This window comes from Corvus hawaiiensis, chromosome 4 (assembly GCF_020740725.1).
Source record: "Corvus hawaiiensis isolate bCorHaw1 chromosome 4, bCorHaw1.pri.cur, whole genome shotgun sequence".
NCBI classification, from domain to species: domain Eukaryota; kingdom Metazoa; phylum Chordata; class Aves; order Passeriformes; family Corvidae; genus Corvus; species Corvus hawaiiensis.
The window spans coordinates 26,141,934-26,166,623 of NC_063216.1; the positions used below are offsets into that span (position 1 = coordinate 26,141,934).

The window sequence follows — 24,690 nt, forward strand, 5'->3', positions numbered from 1 at the left end:
ACTGCTGTCGCTTCACAAATTTGTACTTAAACCCCAATTTTCAGCAGTCTGCCTCTTGATACAGCAGTAGATGCATCCTTTCCTGCAACACAGAAAGCAGAGGGCTGATTTATGTGATTAGCTGTGACAACCTGCATGGGAGCAGCTGCCTTCTGCTGAGTCTGGCCTTGACATGCTCTTTCACCAGAGAGTGTAATACTTTACTTCCAGATCTGCATAGGCTTTTTATAGTCACAGCTATTCAATATTTAATCGAAGGAATATATGGAATTTCAAAAGCCAAATCATGAGCGTTTCAGGTTTCAAACCTTGGCTGTAATTGCTTCCCTTTGCTGTGACCACCTTGGCCCTCGTTTCCAGAAGTGCTGCATTCTGTGTCCCCACTGAAATGTCAGGGCTTACAGATACAGGTACTACATACTGTCTGAAGACCTGGCACTTGGTTCTGAAAAGGCACAATTAATTTAATACCTCCCCAAGTATTTAGGTTGGATTGCAAATAAGACAGTAATGTTTCTATTCCATATCCTTTGTCTTAAAAATTAAGGTAAATACAGTTAAATACCTGTGGATTAAAAAACCCCACAATATACCACCCAAAGTTGTATTTTGACTCTGCGTGTGTGTATATATACATATATATAAAAAAAAAAAATCTCATCAACTGTTAGACAATTTTACAGGAGTTTCAGAATAATTTGAACTTGTGGAGAGTTGTATTATACTGCAGAAGAATTTATTAATTATGAGGAACAAATCAGCACTTAGTTTAAAGTTGCCATCAAGGATTCATTTCATAAGAATACAAATGATTGTTGTTGTCCTGCTTGTCTTAAAAGTGGGACTGAGCCTGGAGAGCACAGCCTGAGATTAATCAGATGAGAAAAAAACCATTCCTGAGACAAACACTGAATTTTAGAGAGACCAGCCTTTTCAGTGTGCCTGTATTTGACTGCAGGGGCTGGATTCATCCATTGACGTCCCAAAATGGCAATCTCTCTGCTGTGCTGGCAGATGAGTGTTCGTGTACCTTGGGTTTTGTTTTGAGGTCTGTGCCTACTGCTGGCGTAGTGCAGCAGGTTCTTTGCGTAGCTGCAAATAAGACCCTGGCTCCCTGTAATCCTGAGATCAAAGAGAAGACTGAGCTTTTCTGAAGAATAATGTGAGTCATCAGGATGCTAATTTGGAACTTTGCAGCCTGTAATTTTTTATTTGTATTCAGCAGACCCTCAGCACTCCTGATTTTCATAAGCCAAACATCACCCCTTCACTCCTCCCCATTAGGGAGGGTGTCTTTCCAACTCTTAACTCCTCAAGGAGCATCAATTCCATAAATTCTAACACTGGAGGAGGGAATACAACAACTTTGCAGGGGGTGGCTTTTCAAATAAGCTGTGTGACGGACGGAAGCTGGAGGATTTTAAGTGCAGTTAGCTTGATAAATATTGTGACTTCTGTAGGAAGGGTTTCTTAAGTAGAACCTTGAAAAAGGTTCAATTTCTAGGCTTTTCATAGCCGTCTTCTTTAGTCCCTAAAACAAAGAGACCTGAACCCAAAAGTTCCCATGGGTCTCGGGTGATACTGCATCATTCCACAGTGTTGATTCACAACCTGTCATTGCAAGTGCATAAAGCAAAATCAGCTTCCAGACTGGCAAAACATGCATATGGGGAAAGGGAGAGATTGGCAGGATCTCAAAGGCTGCGAAGTTCAGGATCAGTTCGGATAAAACTCAAATGTTCAGCTTCGTATCTGAACTACAGCATGGAGATCTCCCCGCAGATTCACTTCCCAGCACAATCACATACTCCAGCAGTGAGGTTCCCATTCTGTGGCTTTGTAAATCATCCTTGCTTTTTTCCTGCCTTTCAGTCCTCTCTTTTGCCTTTTTTTCTGAGCCTTTTTAAAAAATCCATCGCCTTAATCTCTTGCAATGTTTTCCTTTCCTGAAAGAGGAGCTGCTCTTGCTCTGGGTAGAGGAGTGAGGGAAGCTGGAATCAGTCAGGAGCTGCCTGTCTCCTTCCTGATCTCTTTTCGTTTTACAGCAGCAGATCCGCTAGAAATTTTCTTGCCTTTTGCCAGCTTTGGGAGATGAGCAGGAATGTCAGTGTTCACCTTTCCCTAGGAGTGAAAGCTTTAGACAGACCAGTTGTTTCCACCTTTTGCAAGGACATAGGTTTCACAGATGGGTTGAGTGCTGGATGCACAACAGCTCACTGAGATGGCAACCCAAGTTGTGTCCAAGATATTGTCATAGTGGGACAGCACCCTTAAATACAGCCTCGCCTATACGCAGGCCCTTTGGGCCTCCTGAGGCAGCTGGATGTAGTCAGTTGAGAACTGTGTGCAAGGTGGCTGTCTGCTGGCATGAATCATGAACAGGGTGCTCTGCTCCCTATTCTAGACCTTAATGAAGGCATCAGGCATGAAGGTAATACGTTGTCAAAAAGGGGCATGGTGGTAAAAACTATGACCTGCCTTTCTGTTGTAGTAAGAAGCCTGCACAGACACTGTCTGGCTGCAAACAGATGTTGGCTTCTCCTCATCATCACATCTGCAAGGGATACCTTTCCCCTTGCTCCAGCTAAACACAGGAAGCTCTTTGCACGCCTTTCCTTCCTCCATTCTGTGGGATATTTGTTTAAAACAAAGCCCAGTGTGCTAGGCATGTGGTGGGGAGGATCACTGGTGCATGACTGCATCTGGGGACTGGAGGCTGATGGCAGAGAGACAGAGAGGAGCATCCTGTGTTGCTCAGCACGAAGGCTGCTGTGCCTTTTATCACAGTCAGGGCTTCATTTCTGGTGGCAATATATTGTGACAATCCTGGAGGATGTAAAGATGGTGGAACACCTATGAGAGGTCTGCATCAGTGCCAACAGAGACCATCACCCAAGAACTTAAGTGAATACTTTGCCTCTAGTTCGGGGGAAGAAAATCCTGTTGGAAAAGGAAAAACAAGTAATAGCAACAACGTTATGAAAATGGAAAAACACTAATCAAAAGAAGAGAAAATTATGCAGCTTGATGTACTCAAATCAGGATGACCAGATAACCCCTATCCCAACAATGAGAAAAAGCTGCCTCACATAATCAGGGGGTCAGAGGGAAATATTTTTAACAAAGCCTGCAGCGATGCCATAACTCTAAGGATTAATAATAGTAATGCCCAACATTTGAAAAGGATGAAAAATGATCCAAGGAAAATTCCAGGCTGTTAGTGCAAGGCCTTTGAATGTTTTTTTCAAGCAAAGACTGATTAAAGACATGTTGTTGAGGGAAAAATGAGATAAAATGTGACACAGATTTTCTAAAGATAGATCTTGCCAGGCTAATGTAATAACTTTTTTGATAAGATAACTGATTTTCTACCCCAAGGAAATCCAGTACAATTTCATCTCTTTGGACTTGACTGAAGATTTGATACAGTCCATGCAGGGAGCTATTAAGACAAGAAGATGGGGGTTAGTAGGGAAATTGGAAAGTGAGCAGGGGCTGGCTTCAAGAGAGGTGGCAAGGGCTGGGTTGGCTGAGATGGGGTTGCAGGGGGACCTTCAGCTCTCATTCTTAAAAACTGGTATTTCTTAATTTTCAGAAGGGGTTTTGGCACAAATCTTAGCAGTGTGCTCATGAAGTTAAAATTCGCTGATGCCATGATGCTGAGAGGCATTGTCCTGACAGAGGAAGTTTGGGAAATCATCCAGGAAAAAGTGGATGACCTTGAGGACTGGGACAAAATAAATGGGATGAAATGCAGTTTTCCACAAATGAAAGGCAAGCATATTTTTAAACTAAAAGTATACATACTGCAGTGTATATGTAACATATACACTATATATGCAGCCCAATATATACTATATTGAGAGCAGAGTATTGGAAAGCTGGTGGTAAAGGCTGTAGAGCAGTATTTAATCTCAGAATGATTGTAAACCACAAGAGTGGATTTTTCCTCAGCCATGAAAAAAGCAAATGCATTTTGAGACTGCATTGGGAGAGGTATTTCCAGCAGAAACAGAAAAGTATTGGTGCCACGTGAAAGGGGTAGGAAGTGATGTGGAATCACAAATCCTGTGTCCTGGTCAAAAAAATATTCTCTTTGGACCAGGTGGAAAGAAATGGGCTGGGACGATTTGGTTTTTTAACAAAATGTTCTCATGGAGGCAAACTTGAAGAAAGGGGCTCATTCAACTGAGCAACATGTGTGCTGAGGGAACCTGTGGCTTTTCTCCAGAAACGCATCAGGAGTAAACACTATGGAAGGAAAAATACACTATTTAAAGGGCAGCATGGACACAGGAGTATATGAGTATTAGCTAGTCATGAGTAAGTTCACACTGGAAGTGTAGACGTATCCAAGCCTTGCTGCAGCATAGGACCAGGTTTATTAACCTCCAGTCCCTCAGCTGCTGCCCTTCGCAGGCTCACCCAGTGCTCAGAATTGCATTTAGAGCTGTGATTCAGAAAGGTCTCTGGGCAAATGCAGGCTCTGAGTGCCTTAGAAAATCTGTCTTCAATTGAAAATCAGTCCTGATTTCCAATTAGCCTTGTCCTGGGAATACCTAAGTCTGCTTTTCTGTCTGGGACCATCCCTCTTAGTGAAGGCTCTTTAGGAAAATTGGATTATCAATCTCAAAAGCAAATATTATTTGAGCATCCTTGGCTCATTCTAGAGAGTTTCCTTAAAACTATGGAAAGGGGAAAATACAGTGATGTAAAGGGAAGATGTGTTATTTTGCTGTTTCAGAGCAGTCTATACCATTTGCTGTGTCATCCTACTGCTATACCATACTGTACCATACGTGTGCAACTCTTACTTGAAAGTGAAAGCAGAAGAGTTGCATCTAATGTTTTATTTATGGCAATCCTGTGCTTGTACTAGAGCATAGAAATATAAATGGACTTTAATAAACAGAGATTAGAAAACAGCAAAAAATATTTTCACTGCTCTTCCATCTCTTAAAATGTGTTGGGTAAGGGGCTGACTTTCTGGAGAAAAGTATAAAGTATAAAATTGCCAAGAAATTCTGCTATTTAATTAGATACAGCAGCTTTAAAGTAGGAATGGTTGGTGTTTGCCTAGCTTCTTGAATGTCCTTGTTCTTCCCACGAATTTTCACTAATCTTTTAACACCAGCCATGGCTATTGCTGTAATTAGATACAAAAATGTGAGCAGTAGCAAACAAGCTACTTGACAAAATCCAGCAGTCCCTTGGGGCAGATGGTGCCAGCAGATGAAGGAGATTTTATTACTTAGAGTTAGAGCATGGGTTTCTGAGGTGAATCTCAACCTGTCCTGCCAACTGTCTGCTTGAAGACAGCAGTAATAAAAAAAACTACTGAAGGGGAAGACCTGGGCCTTATGTTCTCCTTCACTTTTAGGGCAGAATACATTTGCATTTTTATGGGCTTTAGGATCCAGCCTTCTTTTTCCCATTGTGTGCAACATCATTACTGCTGTCTCATATGCTCTGTCCCTTTTATTGCATCCCTGAATATATTACATGTCCCTATATTACATTCCTGAATACAATAATCAGGATACAGATAACACACCATTTTCCACTCGTTAGTGAAGACTTGTGCTATCTGTTTATATGAAAGATGAATCTGTACCGAAACTTTCCTATGGCACTGTGGCCTTGTTCAAAATCTGAGCTCAGATTTAATTTTGAACGTGGTTCCTGACCTATATACACAGAACTGGAGTATTAAGACTGTTTTGAAATATATTTGGGTCTTGATTTGATAGTCACATCACTTTTTTAATGTATTTTCCAGTATTTGTAACCAATTTATTCTTAGACCTTTGACAAGAATAAGAGGTTGGATAATAAACATTCTGCGTATTTTTTTCCTTGTCTTAAATTAGCTCCTGATTAAAGTAAATGTAGATACTCTATTTCTGCAATAAAAAGTAGTGCTCTTCATCACTTTGATCAACATGTTTGTTCTTACATTTTCCTCTCCCCAAAACTGAAAATGCAAATAATGGTCTCAATATAGTGTTTATATTGCAGTTCTATTAATATCAGCATTATAGTCCTTTTTAAAGCACCATGTTGGAAAAAAGAGTGCTCACAAATTTAAATCAAATTGTCTGCTGCTCCCACTCTCACTGTTTGTGTCTGTAGTCTCGCTGAAGAGCCCCAGGCAAGAAGCAAGACCCTTTTGTGCTATCGGCTGTGCAGCCCAGATCAAAACAGTGATCCATGACCCCAAGAAATTCAGCATTGCAAATGCATGTATATTGCTGGCTAAAATATGACTCCTTCCAGGTTTCCAACCAGCTGAACTATAATTTCTGACTCAAGACCTCATTCATATTTAGGACAAACTGAATAAATTCTACAAAGCTGAAAAGATGGACTTAATTAGTAAATTATCATTCTTTCAGTTGAAAGGGCTGGTGATCAAGTCCCAGGTGGACAAACAAGGTTCTGGTGCTTGACTCTCTGTTCATTTGAGCCAAGGGGAGCATTTGTCCTGCTGCTCATCACAGACTGCACTCCATTTCTTTTAAATCAACTGCATCTACCAGTTACGATGGAAACACTTTGCCTTTGAATCATCCATTTTCCCAAATGTATTCAACCCATGAGTAACTTATTAAAGATCTGCACAGACTCTCTCTTAGCTGGTCGGAGTGGAAATGAAAAAACCCATCCCTCGTGTTTAAACTGCTGCTGTAGAAGTGCTGCATTATGTTTTTATAATGTGAGTTTGGGAAAAGAAAAACAATTTGCTGTACTGCTAGGACCCATTACAAATGAAGAAGGTTATCTTTGAGATTATCTTTGACTCCTTTCAGAGGTTCAGAGTATGATGGAGTGTCATGGTCACCATGCAGTGTTTGACAGTGACCATTTGCAAATAATTAATGTTACCATGGCATTCCCCATATAAAGCCACAGTCCATTTAATTATGTGCAGTGACAACACTGTAATGATCTTGAAGATAACAGCTGAAGAGGCAGTATCTGTCAGGAATTAAAAGAGGACTTGGAGAAAATTGTATTGCATTGTAAGTTAAAAAATGTGGTCCCAGTTTAACTGCAAATGTAAGATTGAGATTATTTCACTTGTTTCTGATTTTCCTTTTATTTATAAAGGCAGCTGTTGTCTTGATTCACACTAGGGAGGGAGAGAGTTGACAGGCTGTGTGATTGAACCCTTATATTAGAGGGGTGAATTTGCTGTTGAGCACAAGGACTATGATCAGTGTATATTATTAATTCAAGCACATTATTTCTCAATTCTGGGAGTGGGAGTATTGTGCAGTGGTGGTGGTGGTGCTAAACAGCCAGCCCAGCCTCACAGGTTGCTAGATAGGGAAGTTCAGAATGGACTCTGTCGTTAGAGAGGTTATCAGTCTCAGAGGATGTTGGTCAGTCCTCCCTTTGTCACTGTATCACCTCTGGGAGACCTCAAAGTTTGCCTGACCCAGCCAGCATCTGGTGTAATGATGTCCTGCCATCCTGAGATTGTCCCTAGGTAGAAGAGGAGGAGAAGAACATTGGCCCCTCCATCATCTTCTGTTCCTCCCGTCAGCCTTCCCAGCCCCTTTGATAAAAATGCACCTTTTCCTGCAGGATGAGGTCTTGGGGAAAAGATGACCTATGTGATGCTGGTGGCTGGCAGACTCTGGCAAGAAACCAGGGTGGCCTTGGAGGGGACATCCTGCTGTTGGGCTGGTATCAGCCTCCTGTGCACTTGGAAAGATCACAAAGACTTTTTGGCAAAAGGGCCTCAAACTGACAGTGGAGCTGGGGAGGTTTCCAGCTCTGTTTTCATGTATGCTCTCTTCCCTTGCTTAGCAGGCAGTTTCACATCTCTAAAAAGTGACCCTATATATTTAGCTGACTTTACTGTTCCCTGTCAGCCTTATGTTTCAAGCTTTTTCCCATCCCTTTCCCACCTCTTCAGAGCTTGTCAGTGTGTTTGTTTTAGCCCAAAGTTAAAGAGTCTTCCGCGAGTCAAGCCTGGGAGTCTATTCCCTTCCTCTTTTTTTTATCCTTGTATTCTTTAATGGTTGTCATTCTGGATGGGGGACACAATGGAGCAGTGTCCCTTACACAGTGTAATATGGAGCAGACACCCTCTGCTTCTTTTTGGAATCAGTATTATGCAGTGAATGGTAAGAAGGAGGACTTGGGAGAAAACGCAGTGCTGTGTTTGCTTAGGTTTGATTTTTGATGGGTCTGGGTTTTTTTAAATTTTCCTGTTTTTCATTTTGAAATTCGACAGCTCGGTCTGTCTGCTGTGCCGTCTTCCCAGCTGGCTTTCTCCAGTGCTAAAAGTGATGCTGTGCTCTTCTATTTGTACTTGTAGTTCCTGATCATTTTTTGATGTCTCTTCACTGCTTTTTATCAGTACATGTTAAATCTCTTTTTCCTTAACTCATTTATCTCTCTGGCTTTTCGAGATATTGCTTTCTCTCCTCATGCTGTGCTCTCTTTCCTTGTGTCATGCTCTTGTTCTAATAAACTCACCAGTTTGATCACTGTCCCCTTTATTAGTCAACATATGACAATGGTGGCATAGGCAGTGGTCTGTATCAAATTTTGCTGTACAGTTTCCTTTGCTATGTCCCATAGATTGGGGCTGTAACTCACAATGCTCCTTTCTGGGGTATAAAAAGGCAGTGGGCCACTGGTAGTGGTACTAAGTTGTGGTTTCTTGTTTTGTGTTTCTTGTGCTCTAGATCAAACTTTGTCCTACCCGTTGTGCAGCCCAGGCACTCCTCTGCATCCATGTTATTGTTACACTGTTTTTACAGCTGTAGCATCCTGGAGCCCTTGGACCAAGACACTTATCCCCAGCCAATTGAGGAGTACTGATTTGCTGATACTAAATATCAACAGGAATTTATGGCTCTCCTTCCTTGACTGTAGTTAGCAGGTGAACTGACATGCTTTCAGGAGACCAGAGCCAGTTCATGGAGGAGTTCTTGATGATTTTTGAACCCATACCAGAGTAGAAATCTGGGGACCCCATACAGGATAGGTGAGATAGATCCTTGTTCCTCTTTCCTGCCTTCTGTGGGTGTGCAACCCAGGTCAAAGTCTGGCTTTTTTTTTCAAGAGGAGATGATCAACTATATTTTTGCATGCACTGAGCTGGGCTGACGTCAGCGGAGTTCTGTCTGAGTTTGACCCATTTTATTCAGTGTATGTTACATACCTCAGTACAAGTGATGAAGCAGTGACTTAACACAGGCAATGATTCATAGCAACAGACACCTCTGCAGAGGATGTCTAGATCTTTCCATAGCTGCACTTTGCTGTGGAACCACCTTGTTTTCAGCCCAAAATCATCTGGGAATGCCGTCTGCAGCTGGGAGGTCCAGTCTCTCTTCCATGCACCAAAACCCTCACCACTTAACTTCTGAGCCTGTTTTATCTTTGCCATACCTTAAAGGAGGGCACAGATGATCTCCAGTGCCTCATGCTATGGGGGTAACAAGCACCAAATGTTGCTGTAGCTCTTGTGTCAGAAATATGCCATGTGGTGTGAATGTGTTTAGCCTGGATTTCTCCCATGGATCTCAGTGTCAGTGAGCTCAGCCCTGTGTGTTTCCTTAAACTCAGTCAGAAACTACTGCAGAAACCCCAGCCTTGCTGTGTGTTGCTTTCTCCCTCTCTGCTATGGGCACATTGCTGGTGCAGAATCTGTTGTTGCTGTTGCAGTGTGTTTATTGTGACTGAGTGTTGTGCATTAATCTTGCAGCATCCTGTGGTGATGGAACGTCATCCTTGTTCCCCTGAGTGGTGATACTCCAAGCATACCTTTTTTTGCATTCTTAGAATGTGAACTTTTTTGTCAGTCAAAACCCAAACTGAGCAGTAGAATGAACATCAACAAAACGTCTGTTGTCCTCCAGACTGGTTGAGAGAGAAAGTCTGAGATCAGATGCCAGTTTCAAACCTGTAGAAGCTTTGATCAAAACACTTTGTATTTTGCATTTCACTTTCCTTCCTCTGTTGAAAGAGGAAGAGCAGCAGCTATTGCTACATACCACTGCTTCTATATAAACAGCATATTTGTTGTATAGTGCTGTTAAATATTAAGCAGTGTTATATATTTTATAAAGGTCTGATAAAGCACTTTGAAGAAGAAATTTAAATGATAGTGATGTGCTGTTTATATTTTTCTTTTGATTTACTGTGGTTTTTTACATATGAAGTAGGAAACATTTGATGTATGCTTGACTTTTTCACTTTTGTTCTCTATTTTGTTTTTCCTTCATAAGTAGCCCCTTGTTTTCTGACCTAGCATTTTTGCAGATTTAAAGTGGTGTTTTTCAAACAGTCCTTTATCCGAGTTCACACCAAAAGCACTGTGGATTTGGACTCCACCCTCTGCCCCAGACGCTCCTCAGCATGAAAGAAAAGCAAATCTGTCTTTTAACAAGATGAAACCAAGTTGGATAAACATTAGATTTGAATTGCCTGGCTTTCTCTGGAGCTGTAAATTCTCATCTTGGCTAAATAACTCCTAGCGTTTCTTTCATTTAAAATGGATATCAGTTTGCAGTTTGGAGATCTTTTGAATAAGACTTTAAAAGAATGACATCTCGTCTGTTAGACACAGCCAGCAAGGATTTGTGGTGTTTTGCCATGACTACCTAGCAAGATTGCCTTCTCCCCTGTTGCATGGTGGTCTTACGTACATGTGTCCCTGCTTGGACCTGGTGACCTCCAGAGGTTCCTCTCAACCTCAGCCAGCCTGGGATTCTGTGACTTGCACTTTCTGCTCCAAAAAGTCTTCCCTGTTACTGGGGCTATGCTGGTAAGATCCTTGAAGGTGTTAGGAGTGACATTATTTTCTCTTTGGTGTATTATCAATGATCATACATCCATTTGATTTAACTTCAAAGCTTACTGAAGTCACTGAAAGTTTTCAGGGATCAGAGGAACTGGATAACCTTGCCATGCAGAGAGAAAACTCATGGTGAGAATGTACTGTGCATTGCTTAAACAGGGAAACAAAATCAAGTGAAAGCTGTGCTTTTTTCCCCCAGTTTTTACTGAAATGTATAACTTGTCCCATAAAAGATAGACCAAGGGCAATCTCCATTAGCTTGCATTATCATTTCCCATTCAGCATTTCCCTTGCACATGCAGGTCAAAGGAGAATGGATGCGTGCATGACCTAAATCCTCCAAAAACAGGGCACAGTATTATTTCCTCAGGAGGTCTGTCCTCTGCTTGTCCTCTGAGGGAGTTCATTTCTCACCCCTGCAGGATCGACGACTGTTTCTGTGCCTCTCGGAAGCTGGATGCGGTTGCCACCGAGGCCAAGTTCAAGCAAGACCTGGGTTTTCGGATGCTCAACTGCGGCCGAACGGATCTGGTTAAGCAAGCCATATCCTTGCTGGGGCCGGATGGGATCAACAGCATGAGCGAGCAGGTAACGGGACAGACACTGAAAGAAGCAGCTGTGAAATGGGAGAGTTTTGTCTGCTTGTCACAGGAAATGAGCCCCAGCTTTCAGCTTACCTAGACAGGACTGTAATGCTTTCCCTGCATTACTTTGCATTGTGTTAAAGCACTGCCAGGTGAATGTCTGTGTTAAGTGAGGTCATTTTGAGTTGTATTGATTTGTCAGTACTGAGGTCACTCAGTAGGAGGGTGACTGCAGCCCCTGAAATCTTCTTAACAGTGAACTGAGTCGAGTGAAGGCAGAGGAAGATCCCAAGAGAGCTTAGTGTTGAGCTGAATACTTAAAACTGCTTCAGTGCCATGCACAGTGGTGTGAGACAGGGCTTTGTGAGGTGAGTAGCCTTCCACTGCGTACAGCTCTGGGATCTGTCACCACTTCATGTGCACTGCCCAGCCCATCAGTAAATGGGTAATTGCTGGCTCTCTTTAATTGATTTCAGTCCAGTTCGAACTGGCCTTGCAGATGTGAAAGTATCTCTGCAGTTACCCCTCCTCTGGTGGTTGTGCCTGGGGATAAAGCTGCCCTCTGCAGCTACCTACTGGCAGCTGTCTGCTGGACTGTGATGCTCACCAAGGTGGTTCCCTCTTCCCAGAGGAAAATGATGGCTATGGATACTAACCTTTCCTTTTGCAATAGAGTCCCCTGACTTTTCTGGTGCCCCTGATGAAAGTTTGTCACTGCATATTCCCAGAGCTGTGGCATCACTTTTGACAGGAGCCAGGTGGCTGCCACCTCTGAGGTAGTCATGTGGGATAGGAGCTGGACTGTTCATGGGTTTAGGTGTTCTGAGATGAAAGCTGTTCCAGGAATGTGAGTTATGTTGCTGTTCAGTAGCTTCAGTCCGAGTCAATATTGTGGATTCATCTGAGAAAAGCTTTAGAAGAGGGCAATACTTCCTGCAGAAAAAATAGTATCAGACTGCTCATTCCAAGGTTCGTGCATTATACTTTTTAAAATTATTGTTATTTTAAGTTAGTCTGAACCTGGAAACTTCACAGTGTATTGCCTCTGTCCTCCAGGCTGAAAACTGGGAACACTCTGGCTTGATTCATCGAAGTACCTAATCACATGCTTAACTCTGAACACATGCTTTTACATCCTATTTGAGTGAAAGTTAAGCCTGTGCTTAAGTGCTTCGCTGGATCAAATGTCCCACGTCTTGCAGGATCCCACATCTTGCAGGACAGAGCCCTAAGTCATACAAGGCTGAAAGAAAGACCGTAATTTTGTGTTTTGCCAAAAACCAAATGCCCTTTGTGTTGATTGTACACATTGTTACTGTGTTCCTGTGTGTGCTTCGAACACTAATGACGGGATCATTAAAAATCCATTCCTCCCACGTGCAGAGAGAGGGGTGAGTGGTGCTGCAGCACAAGGCTGAGCTGCGGGGCAAGCCTGGGGGGACTGGCAGAGGCAAAAGCAACAGGGGCAGCAGTGCAAGAGAAGGGGAGGTTAAAATCCTCATTAACTCTTTAAAACCCTGACGCTGCAGCATGACATTCTGGGCCCCTTTTAGTCAGTGTTAAATCCTCCTTCAGCTGCAGCAGGGTCAGAACATCTTGTGTGGTTCCCAGGCAGAGCCTTTGCTCCGGATGTTGCTGCAGGATTCCTCACTGTGGCTGCCCACGTGCTGTGTCTTGCAGCGGGAGCCCCGCACCAGGTTTTCTGTTCTACAGATCTGAGTAGACCCCTTGTGCTAAATGAACAGTTGACTTAATTATCCAATGATGCCACTTACAGAAACTGAAAAATCAGTTGAAGGAACATGTATTTAATTTTAGGCTGCTGCCCTGTCCTCACGTTCCAAGGCCCAAGCACAATTTTTTTGTAATTCACATGGTCCTGTTTGTTCCCATAGTGTTTGTTGACTGCCAAAGGAAATGTTTTGCCACTGGCTGTGGCTGAAGTCCTTTCAAATTCTCTTTGCAAATAGCTTCAAGTCACCCAAGAACTCTCCTTGTGTAGGGTGAACTTGTTTTGTCTTAGTAATGGCATGAGGCCCCAAGTGCCTATTCCACAAGTACGCTGCAGATTGGATCCTGTGAAATGCTCAGTGTGTTTCAGGGAGGATCTAAGGACCTTGCAGGGACAAACCTTAATTTATATTGTCTCTACGGGAGCCGCTCTTCCATAGATAATCACCCCCTACCTTTAGCCCTGCATAAAACCAGGAAAACTGGGGTAGTTCAGCAAAAACAGTGGTGCTGGGCTCTTGCTAGGAAGAGCAGTGTCACAGCTCCATGTCTGGCCAGGACAGGTACCTCCAGTTTCTGTGAAAATAACTTCCCTTCGTAGCAGCACTCAGGTTAAACAGCAAATGGACTGTGGTCTGACAGCAGATTTACTGGGGGACCTCGAGGTAGGCTGTAAGCATGCATCAGAGGTAGCTGCATGCTTCAGGAGATCTGCTGCAGAGCAACTGGTGGCTGTTGGTCAACACCCCCTACTGTATTTAATAAGTAGCTTTTGCTGTTAGAATTTACAGTAGATTTAATAATTTTGTTCATGGTTTCATCTGGACTCATTACCACAGCCACAGCAGTACTTCCCTCAAGGGAAATGGTGATCAGGCCTAGCAGGTATTTCAGATTAATACAAATTGCATTGTGGTAATTCTATAGGGAAGGGTCACTTAATCTACTTTTTCTCCAAGCAGGGCCACATTTTCCTAGAACCAGCAACTTGCAACAAAGCTTTTTGTCATTTCATTTAAAATCAGGTCCGTGTTTGCTAGGGAGTGCTATACAAAGCCTTGACATTTTCAGCCCCTTACAGTATCCTTGAAAAAGCTGTGCTGAAATCTGACTGGTCTTAAAAGGAGCTTGAGATGTTTTAAAGGCTCTTTCAGTAATTAAAAAGTTAGATTTTAAGACACTCTGATTATAGAAAACGGAATAAAATTCTTATCTTTTTAAAATACTAGTGGAAATAATGGTTGCTTTGGTGAAAACATGTCTCTGCTGGGGCCCCAAAGACAAAGGTGCTCAGTTTAGTATATGATGGAGGTGAGGCTGGCAAGCCTAGTTTCACTCACCATGCTGAAAACAACATGAAAAATACAAGCAGTAAGCACAAGTGACAACAAAAATAGAGATTTTTACAAAAATGGTTGACTTTTGCTACTCTGAGGGGCATGTTTGTAACAGAGGTAATGGCTTTCGTTAAATACATGCTGTTAGTCTTGATGATATATACTTAAATAATTGTTTTTAAAAATCAAAGAGAGTTCTGTGTTAAATTTGTCAATTCCTTTGTTTTTTAACCCCAAAAAATGACTAGGGCATGACTCCACTGATGTATGCTTGTGTCAGGGGTGATGAGGCTATGGTGCAGATGCTGCTAGATGCTGGAGCAGATCTGAATGCTGAGGTGAGGACTTTTTGTTGGTTGTATCTTTTTTCTGTTGTTTGTTTACATCTTAAACTACCCCCTGAAACTGTAGCAGAGTGAAAATCACAAGAATTAAAAAGAAAGCATATCTGTCTTATCCTGGATGGGACCACTTGAAATGAACAGTGAAATCAAAGGGTATTAGGTTAACACTGGGATTCACTGCACAGAAGGGTTGGAGTCATTGGACTTAACCCACAGGTGACAGTGATTTAGTTGTGTTTGCACACTGCAAATTAATACAGGCATTAACACCAGCCCTGAGCACAGCTCTAATGATACTAGAAGGACTCACTGACTTTAAATGAAGAAAGTAAAAGAAACACCCATCTGGTAACCTGCCAAAGCTCAGCATTTCTATGCATGTGGATGTTCCAAGTAAGCATCCCCAGCACACAAGTGGCATATAGGTTCCATTGTTTTGTTTTACAAAGTGCCTTGGGCTAAAAACTGTTGGATGAGGAGCTTGAAACTTCCAGAATATAAATGTCTCATTGATGAATGCACATCACAAACTCGGACAATCTGTCCACCAAACAGATTGTGGTCCAACTCAGTGCAATGCAGGTATGTACTTTTTTAAAGAGCCGTTGGAAAACCCGCGGAAGAGTTATTTGTTAATGGTTCCAGTTTCAATTTGTTGAGGTCATGAGTAAATTAAGCTGTCTGCTTCACTTATCTGTGTTCCATCTGTTCTGTTTGGACTTGAGCGAGCTGATAAATTGGAGTCACTGCTTCAGACAGACGTTTTGCACTTTTAAAAAGTCTAATTTAAAAAGTAGAAATGGATGTCACCCGTTGGAGACTGATAGTGTTACTACTATGTCGTGAAATCAGCTGGTGATTTCAGTTCCCCACAGTCAAGCACACCACCCCCAAAGCTAGCAGTAACTGAACACTCGAATTCCTAGTCAGACCAAAGACTGGATGGGCAGGGAGGCTGATCCCTGCCTTGTGGCTCAGATGTGAAGTGGCATTATTTGGTTCCTAGGACGAGTTTTCATTAGGAGCAGTCCTCCCAATTGCTCCAGTAGTCTTCCAGGCTTGAATCAAATGCAAATTTAAACAGTTTTGTCTTCCTGAAACTGCTGACATCTGAGAGAACAGCTCCAGTGAGGAATGTGAACCTCCCCAATTCATTGCTGTAGAGTGTTTGCTCTAAAATCAAATGAAAACACTTTTGGACAAGAACTGTGAATAATTATGGTGTGCAATTATATGATGATTTGTGCACACCACAACCAACTGTGCAAATTGGGCAATTATGGCAAAAAAAAAAGGCAAATCAGCCATGAACAAAAATAAATACTCTGTCAGGTGCCTGCATAATTTTCTCCCTTTCACTTTGCAAATATGTTTCCAAAAGTAGCTTCAAATGCTGGGCACCTTCCTTTTTGATTGCCCATCCTTAGTGAAAATGGACTCCTTTCCAGATGTGTTGAGAAGCTGCAGTTTGCTCGTACTCAGTGGGACCTGTAGCTGCTCAGCCACTCTCATCCTTAAGAGCCTGTCCAGCCACAGGTCTTTTGCAAGCACCGTGTTGGAGAGAACTCTGACTTTAAAAAAAAAACCAAAAAGGAGCAAAGGAGTTTAAATGACTTCATTTTCTTTGCCGCTTTCCATGGACTGCCCCAAACAGTGGTGGGAGCCATGCTTGAGAAGGAGCTGGATGCATTCACTGAGCCGTGGTCCTGCCCATCCTTACCCTCTGCTGCTCTTGCTCCACATCCCAAACCCCAAGGCTTGAGCTGCTCAATCCTCTTCCTTCTGACCAAACTCAGCCCCTAAAGAGCCCTGTGTCCTTGTTCACAGGCCAGCACACTCCCTGTGGTGCCCTTTGAGCTCTCCCTTTGGCAGATCTGGGTGGTAACAGCCAGGTGCTGGTGCAGATCTGGCAAGCTATGGGATCTGCATGGGCTCTTCAGATTTTGCCCTCATTCCTGTCCTTGGGACTGCGGGCCTGCTTCTAGCAAAACGCTGCATGTGGCGCTTGGAAATGTGAGCTGCTGATGGAACCAAATATTTAATGACTGACCCTGCTCCTCTGTATAGATAGAAGTACTTCACACAAGGGAGTGAAAGCAGAGCTGGCTGGTGAGACAAAGAGATGGTGCATCTTTTACTCTGATTTTAGTCTTCCTCTGAAGATCAATAACAAGATTTGAGTTTTGGTGTCACACTCTGAGTGTGCAGTCTCGGATTGCAAATGTTCATTAGATTTTACCAGCTTTGTGAACCTCATCAGTATGAATACCCCCATCTTTAAGACAGGGAAACTGAAGCAATGAATGGTTATTCATCTTCCCCAATGTCTACATTAGTGGCACCAGGCACTAAGGCATAGAAAATGGAAGGAGCAATCTGAAGAACAGCATTTTGTTTTCTAAGGATATAGTTTGTATCTCTTTTAACTGTCACCACCCATCATTTCTAGCTTAACTCAGACAGGACAAGGCAGTAAAAAGGAGTTTTCTTGAAACATTTCTGAAGTGACACTCTGCCCCATCACTTCTCAGACATTTTTTTTTCCCCCTCTGGTGAGAGAGGAGGAGCCTGGAAGAATGCCTGCAAACTCCAGGGTAGGGCTTGTGATGTGTCTTTCATGACAGCGGTGACAAAAGTCATACTGATTTAAGTGCAAAGAAATTTGGCTGGGCCTGGAGCAATCCCAAGACCCGGAGCTGTTGGTACATGGTCTGGTGAAGTCAGTGGGAGTGGTCCTTAGCTGTAAGTGTCCTGATCCATCCTTACTTCCCCAGTGTGTGCTGTTGTAACCAGCTGTGGATGTTTTGCCGTTGTGCAAAAGAATCTGGTGGCCAGTGGTTTAGATGGAGCTACAGTAGTTGGTAAAAGACTTCATTTGGTAAGAACTCAATTCAAGCTGTTAAATCAGCATGAACAGTTTTAATATTGAGGAAAATTTTGCAGGAAAAAAATGAAGCCAATCATTTTATAAAGCACCTTTCCCTGGTTTTCTATTTCACTTACTCCCTCATATGCCTGGCTTTCAGGCAAGCTGAATTTTGTTACATATAGCTCTTTAAAAAAATAACTTTAATTTGTTTATAGGTTGTCAGTACTGCTCATAAATACCCATCCGTCCACCCTGAGACCCGCCATTGGACAGCTCTGACATTTGCTGTGTTGCATGGACATATTCCTGTAGTTCAGGTATTATTGTATTTCCCTACCTGCATCTCATCCTTTTTTTTTCCTCCTCTTCCGTTCTAATTACATCCATCTCAAACCAGCATCCTCTTGTCATACTCATATTGGTTACTTCTGCTTCTTCAAGAGTGTACTGATATATGATAGACTTACAAAGTGAATATGGTGTTCAAACCTTAACCAATATGAGGCTTAAACAGGACAGTTTTAAAGCAAAGTTGCACCAAAGAAAGTCTGACAACTCCTTGTGCTCCTTCCTGACCACTTGTTTTATATGTTTGTTTATTCATTCATTGCACTTTCTTACACTATGATATTCTAGCAAACACAAAGCCACTGCCTTGGTGGGAGAGAGATGGACAACAGCCCTCGTGCTGCTCCAGAGGGAGAGAATCCCTCGCTCTCCTTACCCCATCCAGGTGTCACATGGGATGTGCTGGTTCTGTGCTTTGGCATCTCAAAAGTTGAGAAGGTTTATTCTTCAAAACTGTTGTGTCTGTGACACACTCAAGCACCAAAACTTTGAAGGCCTTAAGACAGAAATGGCCAAGAGGGGGCTGGAACACAGGCTCCATCCTGCTCTCCTTGGCCACTTTTGTTTTCAGCATTGTTGCTACTAATGTGGAAGTGTCCCCGATGGAGACCACAGCTTTTTGACTCATTGCTGCAGTTGGTTCTTAAGAATTGCCTTTCTTTTGGCCATGTCTTCATGTAAAAGATGGAGACAATTGAAATCTGATCCATTTTTTGGATGGTGCTGGGCTTCTAGAAGACCATGAAGGAAGGATGCTTGTTGGGCTAATTTTCTTCCATCTCCAGTGCATTACTTCCTAACACTGACCTTACCCCATTTCCCATTCAAAAAACGCTGGGTTACACTTTTTTGGCTCTGAAGTTGGACACTGGTGCTTCTGGTGTTTGTCAGCATAAAATGAGCAAAAAAAGGAATGAATTTGCCTCTGTGAAATAATGGGCAGAATTTGCATGTCACGTGTCTCCATTGTATCTGGTTTGCAGATAACAAAAAGCATTAGATTCTCATTTGTCACTGTTCATGAACCCTGAAGACTGTGATGCCCCCAGTTGCTCTAAATGGTGAATTTTCTTTCTAGCTATTGCTGGATGCTGGAGCAAAAGTAGAAGGTTCCTTAGAGCATGGAGAGGAGAATTACTCTGAAACTCCTTTACAGCTGGCAGCAGCTGCTGGTAAGGACTTTCTTTCTCCTCCCGCTGTAACAATTCCTCAGCTGGGATCTGTGGTTCAGGTGAGCAAATACTGGATTTGAAAAGGAGTAAAAATGTGTGTCTTGCCTTACAGGAAATTTTGAACTGGTCAGTTTGCTGTTGGAGCGAGGAGCTGACCCCATGATAGGAACAATGTACAGGAACGGCATTTCCATGACTCCACAAGGTGACATGAACTCTTTCAGTCAGGCTGCTGCACATGGACACAGGTAGAGTGGGAACAAGTCTAGTGGCATCCTTCAAGTGCTGCTTTTTTGCCTGGGCATCCAGTTTGAGCAGATGGGTGAAATTTCTGCATGAACAATTGAACATGCCACCAACTGAGCAGAGATGTAAGGCTTTCTGCTAGCATGTGAATTAAACCAGTTGGTGGTACAAGCTGCTTTTTGATTTCTGATGTAAAAAAAAAAAAAAGAAAAAAAAAAAGGAAGGGGGCTCCTTGTGGTGTGTTCAATGCAGTGGTTGTTGAATGGCAGCTGATGTGACAGCAGAAAGGAATGTCAAAGACACTCCTGAATTTCTTGACATATTTCTCAGGTTTGAGTGAATTGTGTTTGCACTGCTGCAGCCTTAATTTTTGTTGAATAGAGTTTCTGCTTCTATGTTTACTGTAAAGTCCTGTGTGTCTTAATATTGTTTGTATGCTGCACATTTAAAAAAAAAAAAGAACTACTGAGATGAGCACCTGGCATGCATGACCTTGCAACGCTCAGGAGTTGACTGCAGTATAATGAATTAGTATCATGGTCTTCACGTTCCTACTTTTCTGATTGTAGCCATCCAGAGGAACATAGATACAGGTTAGAGACAGTACCTACGGTGTGTTTGCTTAGAGATGAGCTGCCAGTCTAACACCACGCTCACGGCACGTCAGGGCGGGTTCAACAGCTCTGCCCATCTGGAGCCCACGAGGGATCACTGGGACAGACAGGACACTTTGGGCATTGAAGTCTCACATTCACCCAGTGTGAATGGGAGCCACAGGCCTGAGGAGAACCTGGGGCTCTCCTTGGCTTGGCTGCTGGCTGTCCATGTCACAGACTCTGACTCTGGTGTTCCTGCCTGTATAACACTGACACACACCTTCTTCCTTCCCTCTCTGCCCTAAATTTGTTTGGGACACACCATGCTGCGGTCTAAGCGGGTGCGGGGGGACACTGGAATACAAGGAGGGTGGGCTGGGAGCCAGTCTGGTTTCTCTTCTCACCGCTGCAAAACCAAGAGAAGTCCTATTGAGGTTGATGAGGTTATGCTGGTGCGAACCTGAGGGTACAAAGTCTCTGAGTTTGGGCTTTGTTGTTTGGTGGCCCAGCTGGATCAGTGGCTTTGTAGAGTAGTCCCAGCTGTGCTTGAACCTGCCCTGACTGGCCTTGTTGAATGTCTAGCTGCTCTAGCTTTTCTGGACTGCTTTGAGTGTGAATCGAGTGGTGGTGCTTTCAGTAGCTCCAGGCAGCTCCCTTCTCTGGTGGCTGCCATGGTGGGAGTCCCAAGAGCTTGTCCAGAGGCACCTTGGCCTTCTCTGATTGCTGAAGAAGTCTTGAGTCATGTTTAGCTCACAAATCTTTGTTCCCATGAGATGCTGCCACTCGTGTGACATCTGTGCAGTTCCTGTCACGACAGCAGTGACTTGCAGATGTGTCCCAGGCAGTGCAGGTGGGCTAGCAGGAGCTGTGCTTGCCTTGGGTCTGCTCTCAGCTGGTTCTGCCATTAGCTGGAGTAATTTCCTGGGCAGGTGTCCTAACTTGCCACATCACAGCAAGTATGCCTAGTGCAGTGAAAGCCTGGCCACTGACTCTTCTCTCCCTTTCCTCTCCTCTCCTGCCCTCTCTCCCTTGGTCTGTCATGCTGTGATTGACAGGAACGTTTTCCGCAAGCTGCTTGCTCAGCCGGAGAAGGAGAAGAGCGATATCCTGTCGCTGGAGGAGATCCTGGCTGAGGGGACGGACTTGCCCGACTCGGCAGCGGCTCCGCTCTGCGCCAGCCGCAACAGCAAGGCCAAGCTGAAGGCCCTGAAGGAGGCCATGTACCACAGCGCCGAGCACGGCTACGTGGATGTCACCATCGACATCCGCAGCATAGGTCAGTCCTGGGCTCCTTCCCCTTCTTCATCCAGGGAAGGGCCACTGTAAGAAACAGGTCCCTCTTGACGGGCTGTTGCTTAAACCAACCATGGTCACATCTTCCTCAACTCTTTTGGAATAGAAGGTGATGGGAGATCTGACAGGTTCCCAGCCCGTTCCAGCTCCACAGCAGACCCTGTTCAGAGGCCAGTGGCTTTTTTCTGCAGGACATAGTGGTTTCCACCAGGAGCTATCTGCACTGCTGCATGGCAGAGTGTAGGTAAGGCTCTGGGGCAGTGTTCAGCTGTCATGGGCCACCTCCAGCTGCTTCTCTTTTGCACTCTACTGTAAAGGAGTCCAGCATTAAAACAACTTTATTTTCTGAGACTCCAAAGGCAGGAGCAGGGAACTGACTCCTTGGTATGCCAGCTCTGCCAGTGAGGGATTTGAACATCGTGCCAGCCTGCTGGGAAGTTGCTTCTGCCTGTGGGGAGGGTGGTTGTGTGGTGCAGAGGGAAATCGATCTCGACTGTGTATTTACCATCCCCATTCGTCTGTTCACAGAGAAAGAGAGACCCGAGTGTCTGGTGTGCCTCTGCCTGGGGCAGTGCTCCAGCCCTGGGGACATGGGGCGTGGGTCAGGGTGTGCAGTGGGCTGTGCAGGCAAAGATCTGGAGATGAACGAGAGGAGAGTGGCAGGGGTGCTCTCCAGACATTGAACATTTTCTGACAGGGAAGGAAAAACCTTCACTTGCCAAACACCAGGCTTGTATTTCCTTCCACTCCATTCTGTGAGAGCAGAAAGTAGGTCACATCCAGCCTGATGCCTGCAGAGGTACATTAGCTCCATGTGCTTTCTCACTCAGGGCATGGGAGCAGTTCCCTTTAACTTCCTGGAGAGTGGTTCTGCCACGACAATCTGCTTGAAAGGGCTGATCTGCTTAACTTGCCCAGTGCTCTTTAGGGAAAGTATTAATGATCAGGAGAGGACATGGGGTATCACTTAAAGTAAGTTTTAATCTGAAGACCACCAATTTGAGTCCAGGTAGGTAGTGACCAAAATCAAGGGTTTTTACCATTTAATGGCTCTCCAGGGCCACATTTAAACAAATGAGCTAGTGTAAATCTAGTTTCCAAAAGGCTTTTGCAACGCAGAACCCCACAGCAATTACCACAAATTGGCAGTCTCAGCAGAGAAGCTGAAGGCAAGATGAGCAGAGAGACCACAGTCTTCTCTTAGCATTTGGAGGAAAGCCTCTGTGCATTAGCTCTGGGATGTACTGATAACCATCAGCCTTCTCAATTAGGGATAAATAGGAATTTGATTTCTTGAATTATTTGGCAGCTCTTGCTTAAAATCTTAACATAAGTAAAGGTAAAAAGCAGAGGGGCATGTCCTTGCCTGGAGCTGGGAATGAGCTGTGTCCTCTGTCTGCAGGGGTTCCCTGGACGCTGCACACGTGGCTGGAGTCTCTGCGCACGTCCTTCCAGCAGCACCGACGACCCCTCATCCAGTGCTTGCTCAAGGAGTTCAAGTCCATCCAGGAAGAAGAGTACACTGAGGAGCTTATCACTCAAGGATTGCCTCTGATGTTTGAGATACTGAAGGCCAGCAAGGTAGGATAAATTACGTGTTTTAAAGGAAATCAGCCTTATTTCCATCCTGTAAGACATGAAAGCTTGCGATATTATTTTTGAATAACTCTCCCAAATGTTATTTAGACTGCCCAGAATTATTATTATCTGTATTATATATCTCGGGTTCTTTCACTGTGGAAGCATGGGTTATAAACACACAGGCTAATCATTTCTACTGGAACAGCCTAATAACAGGTGCTAACAATAAGCTGGAGAGACAACAGAAGCTGGTGCATAGTGGTGAAATTAAAGTCAAAAGAGTCACGGCAGCATGGCAGAAGTTGTTGATAACCAAACTAATCCAAAGAGTAACTTCACCCAGCTTGTTTTACAGGACCATACAATGAAGCTAATATTCATGTTTACTTTGGTTTTCTTTAGTCTGTCATGACTTTCTCTTCCCTTCATGTGGGATTTGGACTCCCAACCTTGTGAGGAGACCAGTTTCTGCAAGCACAGAACAGGATAATTTTTTAAAGTCTTCTGTGTGAGTGCTTGTACTTGCAGCTTCCCCAGATTTATTCTTTCAGCTGACGTTTTCTTAGCCAGGCAAATCAGACTAGCAGAACCTTTCCAAGGAGGTACCATTGCAAGGGCATGCAACTATAACAGCAACAGGGATGATCATGGGGCTGGCAAAGAGAGGAAAATCTCTTACCCAGAGAAGAATTTAAAACTTGTTATAAAACTCTTCTCTACTGGTCCCCCTGACAGTCAGTCACTCCCAAGGAATGCCCAGTCAACTTTTACTGTTACCAGAAAATCACTGTAGTGATGAAAAGCATCAAAATTATTTGGTTGCTGTTCTTTTCCTTCATGCACCACAGTACATGTTGGTATGGTCTTCTAATTGTTAAACTGAATGTAAGTAACTTTTATCACCCAACTCTATGTGTAACAGCAAGGAGCAAATAATTTTTAGTACCTGGAGTAATAGTCTAAAAAAATGTGGAAAGGGTAGAGGTTTTGGTATAGGCACTCAATACTGAAAGGTTCCAGACTTGGTATAGCTAGTGATGGCCTACGTGGATTTATTTCTTGTGTCTTGCTACAAAATCAGGCTTGGACTAGAGTCCTTAGCAAATCCTGAATATTTGTTCCAGCATTGTTCTGATTTTTTGCTCCCATGAGCTTTGCCTTTGCAATTAGTTTGTATTGGATGGATATTTATGGAGAATATTTTGAGATAGGTTTTAGGAAATTGTTCCAATTCCTAGGATTTGTAGGTTCCTTGTTCTGTACTCACTTGGGTTAATGTATGTTCATCCAGAAACTTACCAGCAAAGTGCTGTTTGGTTTGAAAGTTGATAGGAAACTAATCATATTGAAAACTTAACAGAGATTAAGTTTAGGCCTTGTAATCTAGGATGAGGGATGACTTCAACTGCTTTTCGCCTGGGTGGCTGAAACCAAGGCCAGCAATCATCATTAGAATAAGTCATTTACATAGGATTATACCTTTGATACATCTAGGTTTTCCACAGTCTATTGCAGGAGACCTGGAAAAAATAAGACTGCTACCTTCTGCTTTGGGTTTACTTCAAAACCTAAACTATGGAGGGGTAAAACAACTGAAGTATCACAAAAACCCCTCCATGACGAAGAAGAAATCTGTGCTGATCTTTATGCCCCTGGGCCTGGGGGAGCTGCCTGTCTTCATCTATATCCACAAACACACACTCACGCAGTGTTTCATAGTCTTAGAAAAAATAATTAATCATTTTGGGACGTTGTAAGGGTTTACAA

At 43.5% G+C, this 24,690-nt stretch overlaps 1 protein-coding gene across 4 annotated transcripts in view; it reads left to right on the top strand.

Moving 5' to 3' along the window:
• Window positions 1-24,690, top strand: part of ABTB3 (ankyrin repeat and BTB domain containing 3) — a 184,473-nt gene that overhangs the window by 128,038 nt on the left and 31,745 nt on the right. For 2 of the 4 annotated variants that reach the window (XM_048300597.1, XM_048300600.1), the window contains 8 exons: window positions 11,245-11,410; window positions 14,723-14,812; window positions 17,903-18,004; window positions 19,114-19,207; window positions 19,320-19,455; window positions 20,023-20,046; window positions 21,105-21,325; window positions 22,745-22,923. In XM_048300597.1, coding sequence (XP_048156554.1) covers window positions 11,245-11,410; window positions 14,723-14,812; window positions 17,903-18,004; window positions 19,114-19,207; window positions 19,320-19,455; window positions 20,023-20,046; window positions 21,105-21,325; window positions 22,745-22,923 — 1,012 coding nt within the window. The remainder of the gene's footprint in view (window positions 1-11,244; window positions 11,411-14,722; window positions 14,813-17,902; window positions 18,005-19,113; window positions 19,208-19,319; window positions 19,456-20,022; window positions 20,047-21,104; window positions 21,326-22,744; window positions 22,924-24,690) is intronic. The other 2 variants (XM_048300599.1, XM_048300598.1) reach the window with 2 other exon arrangements.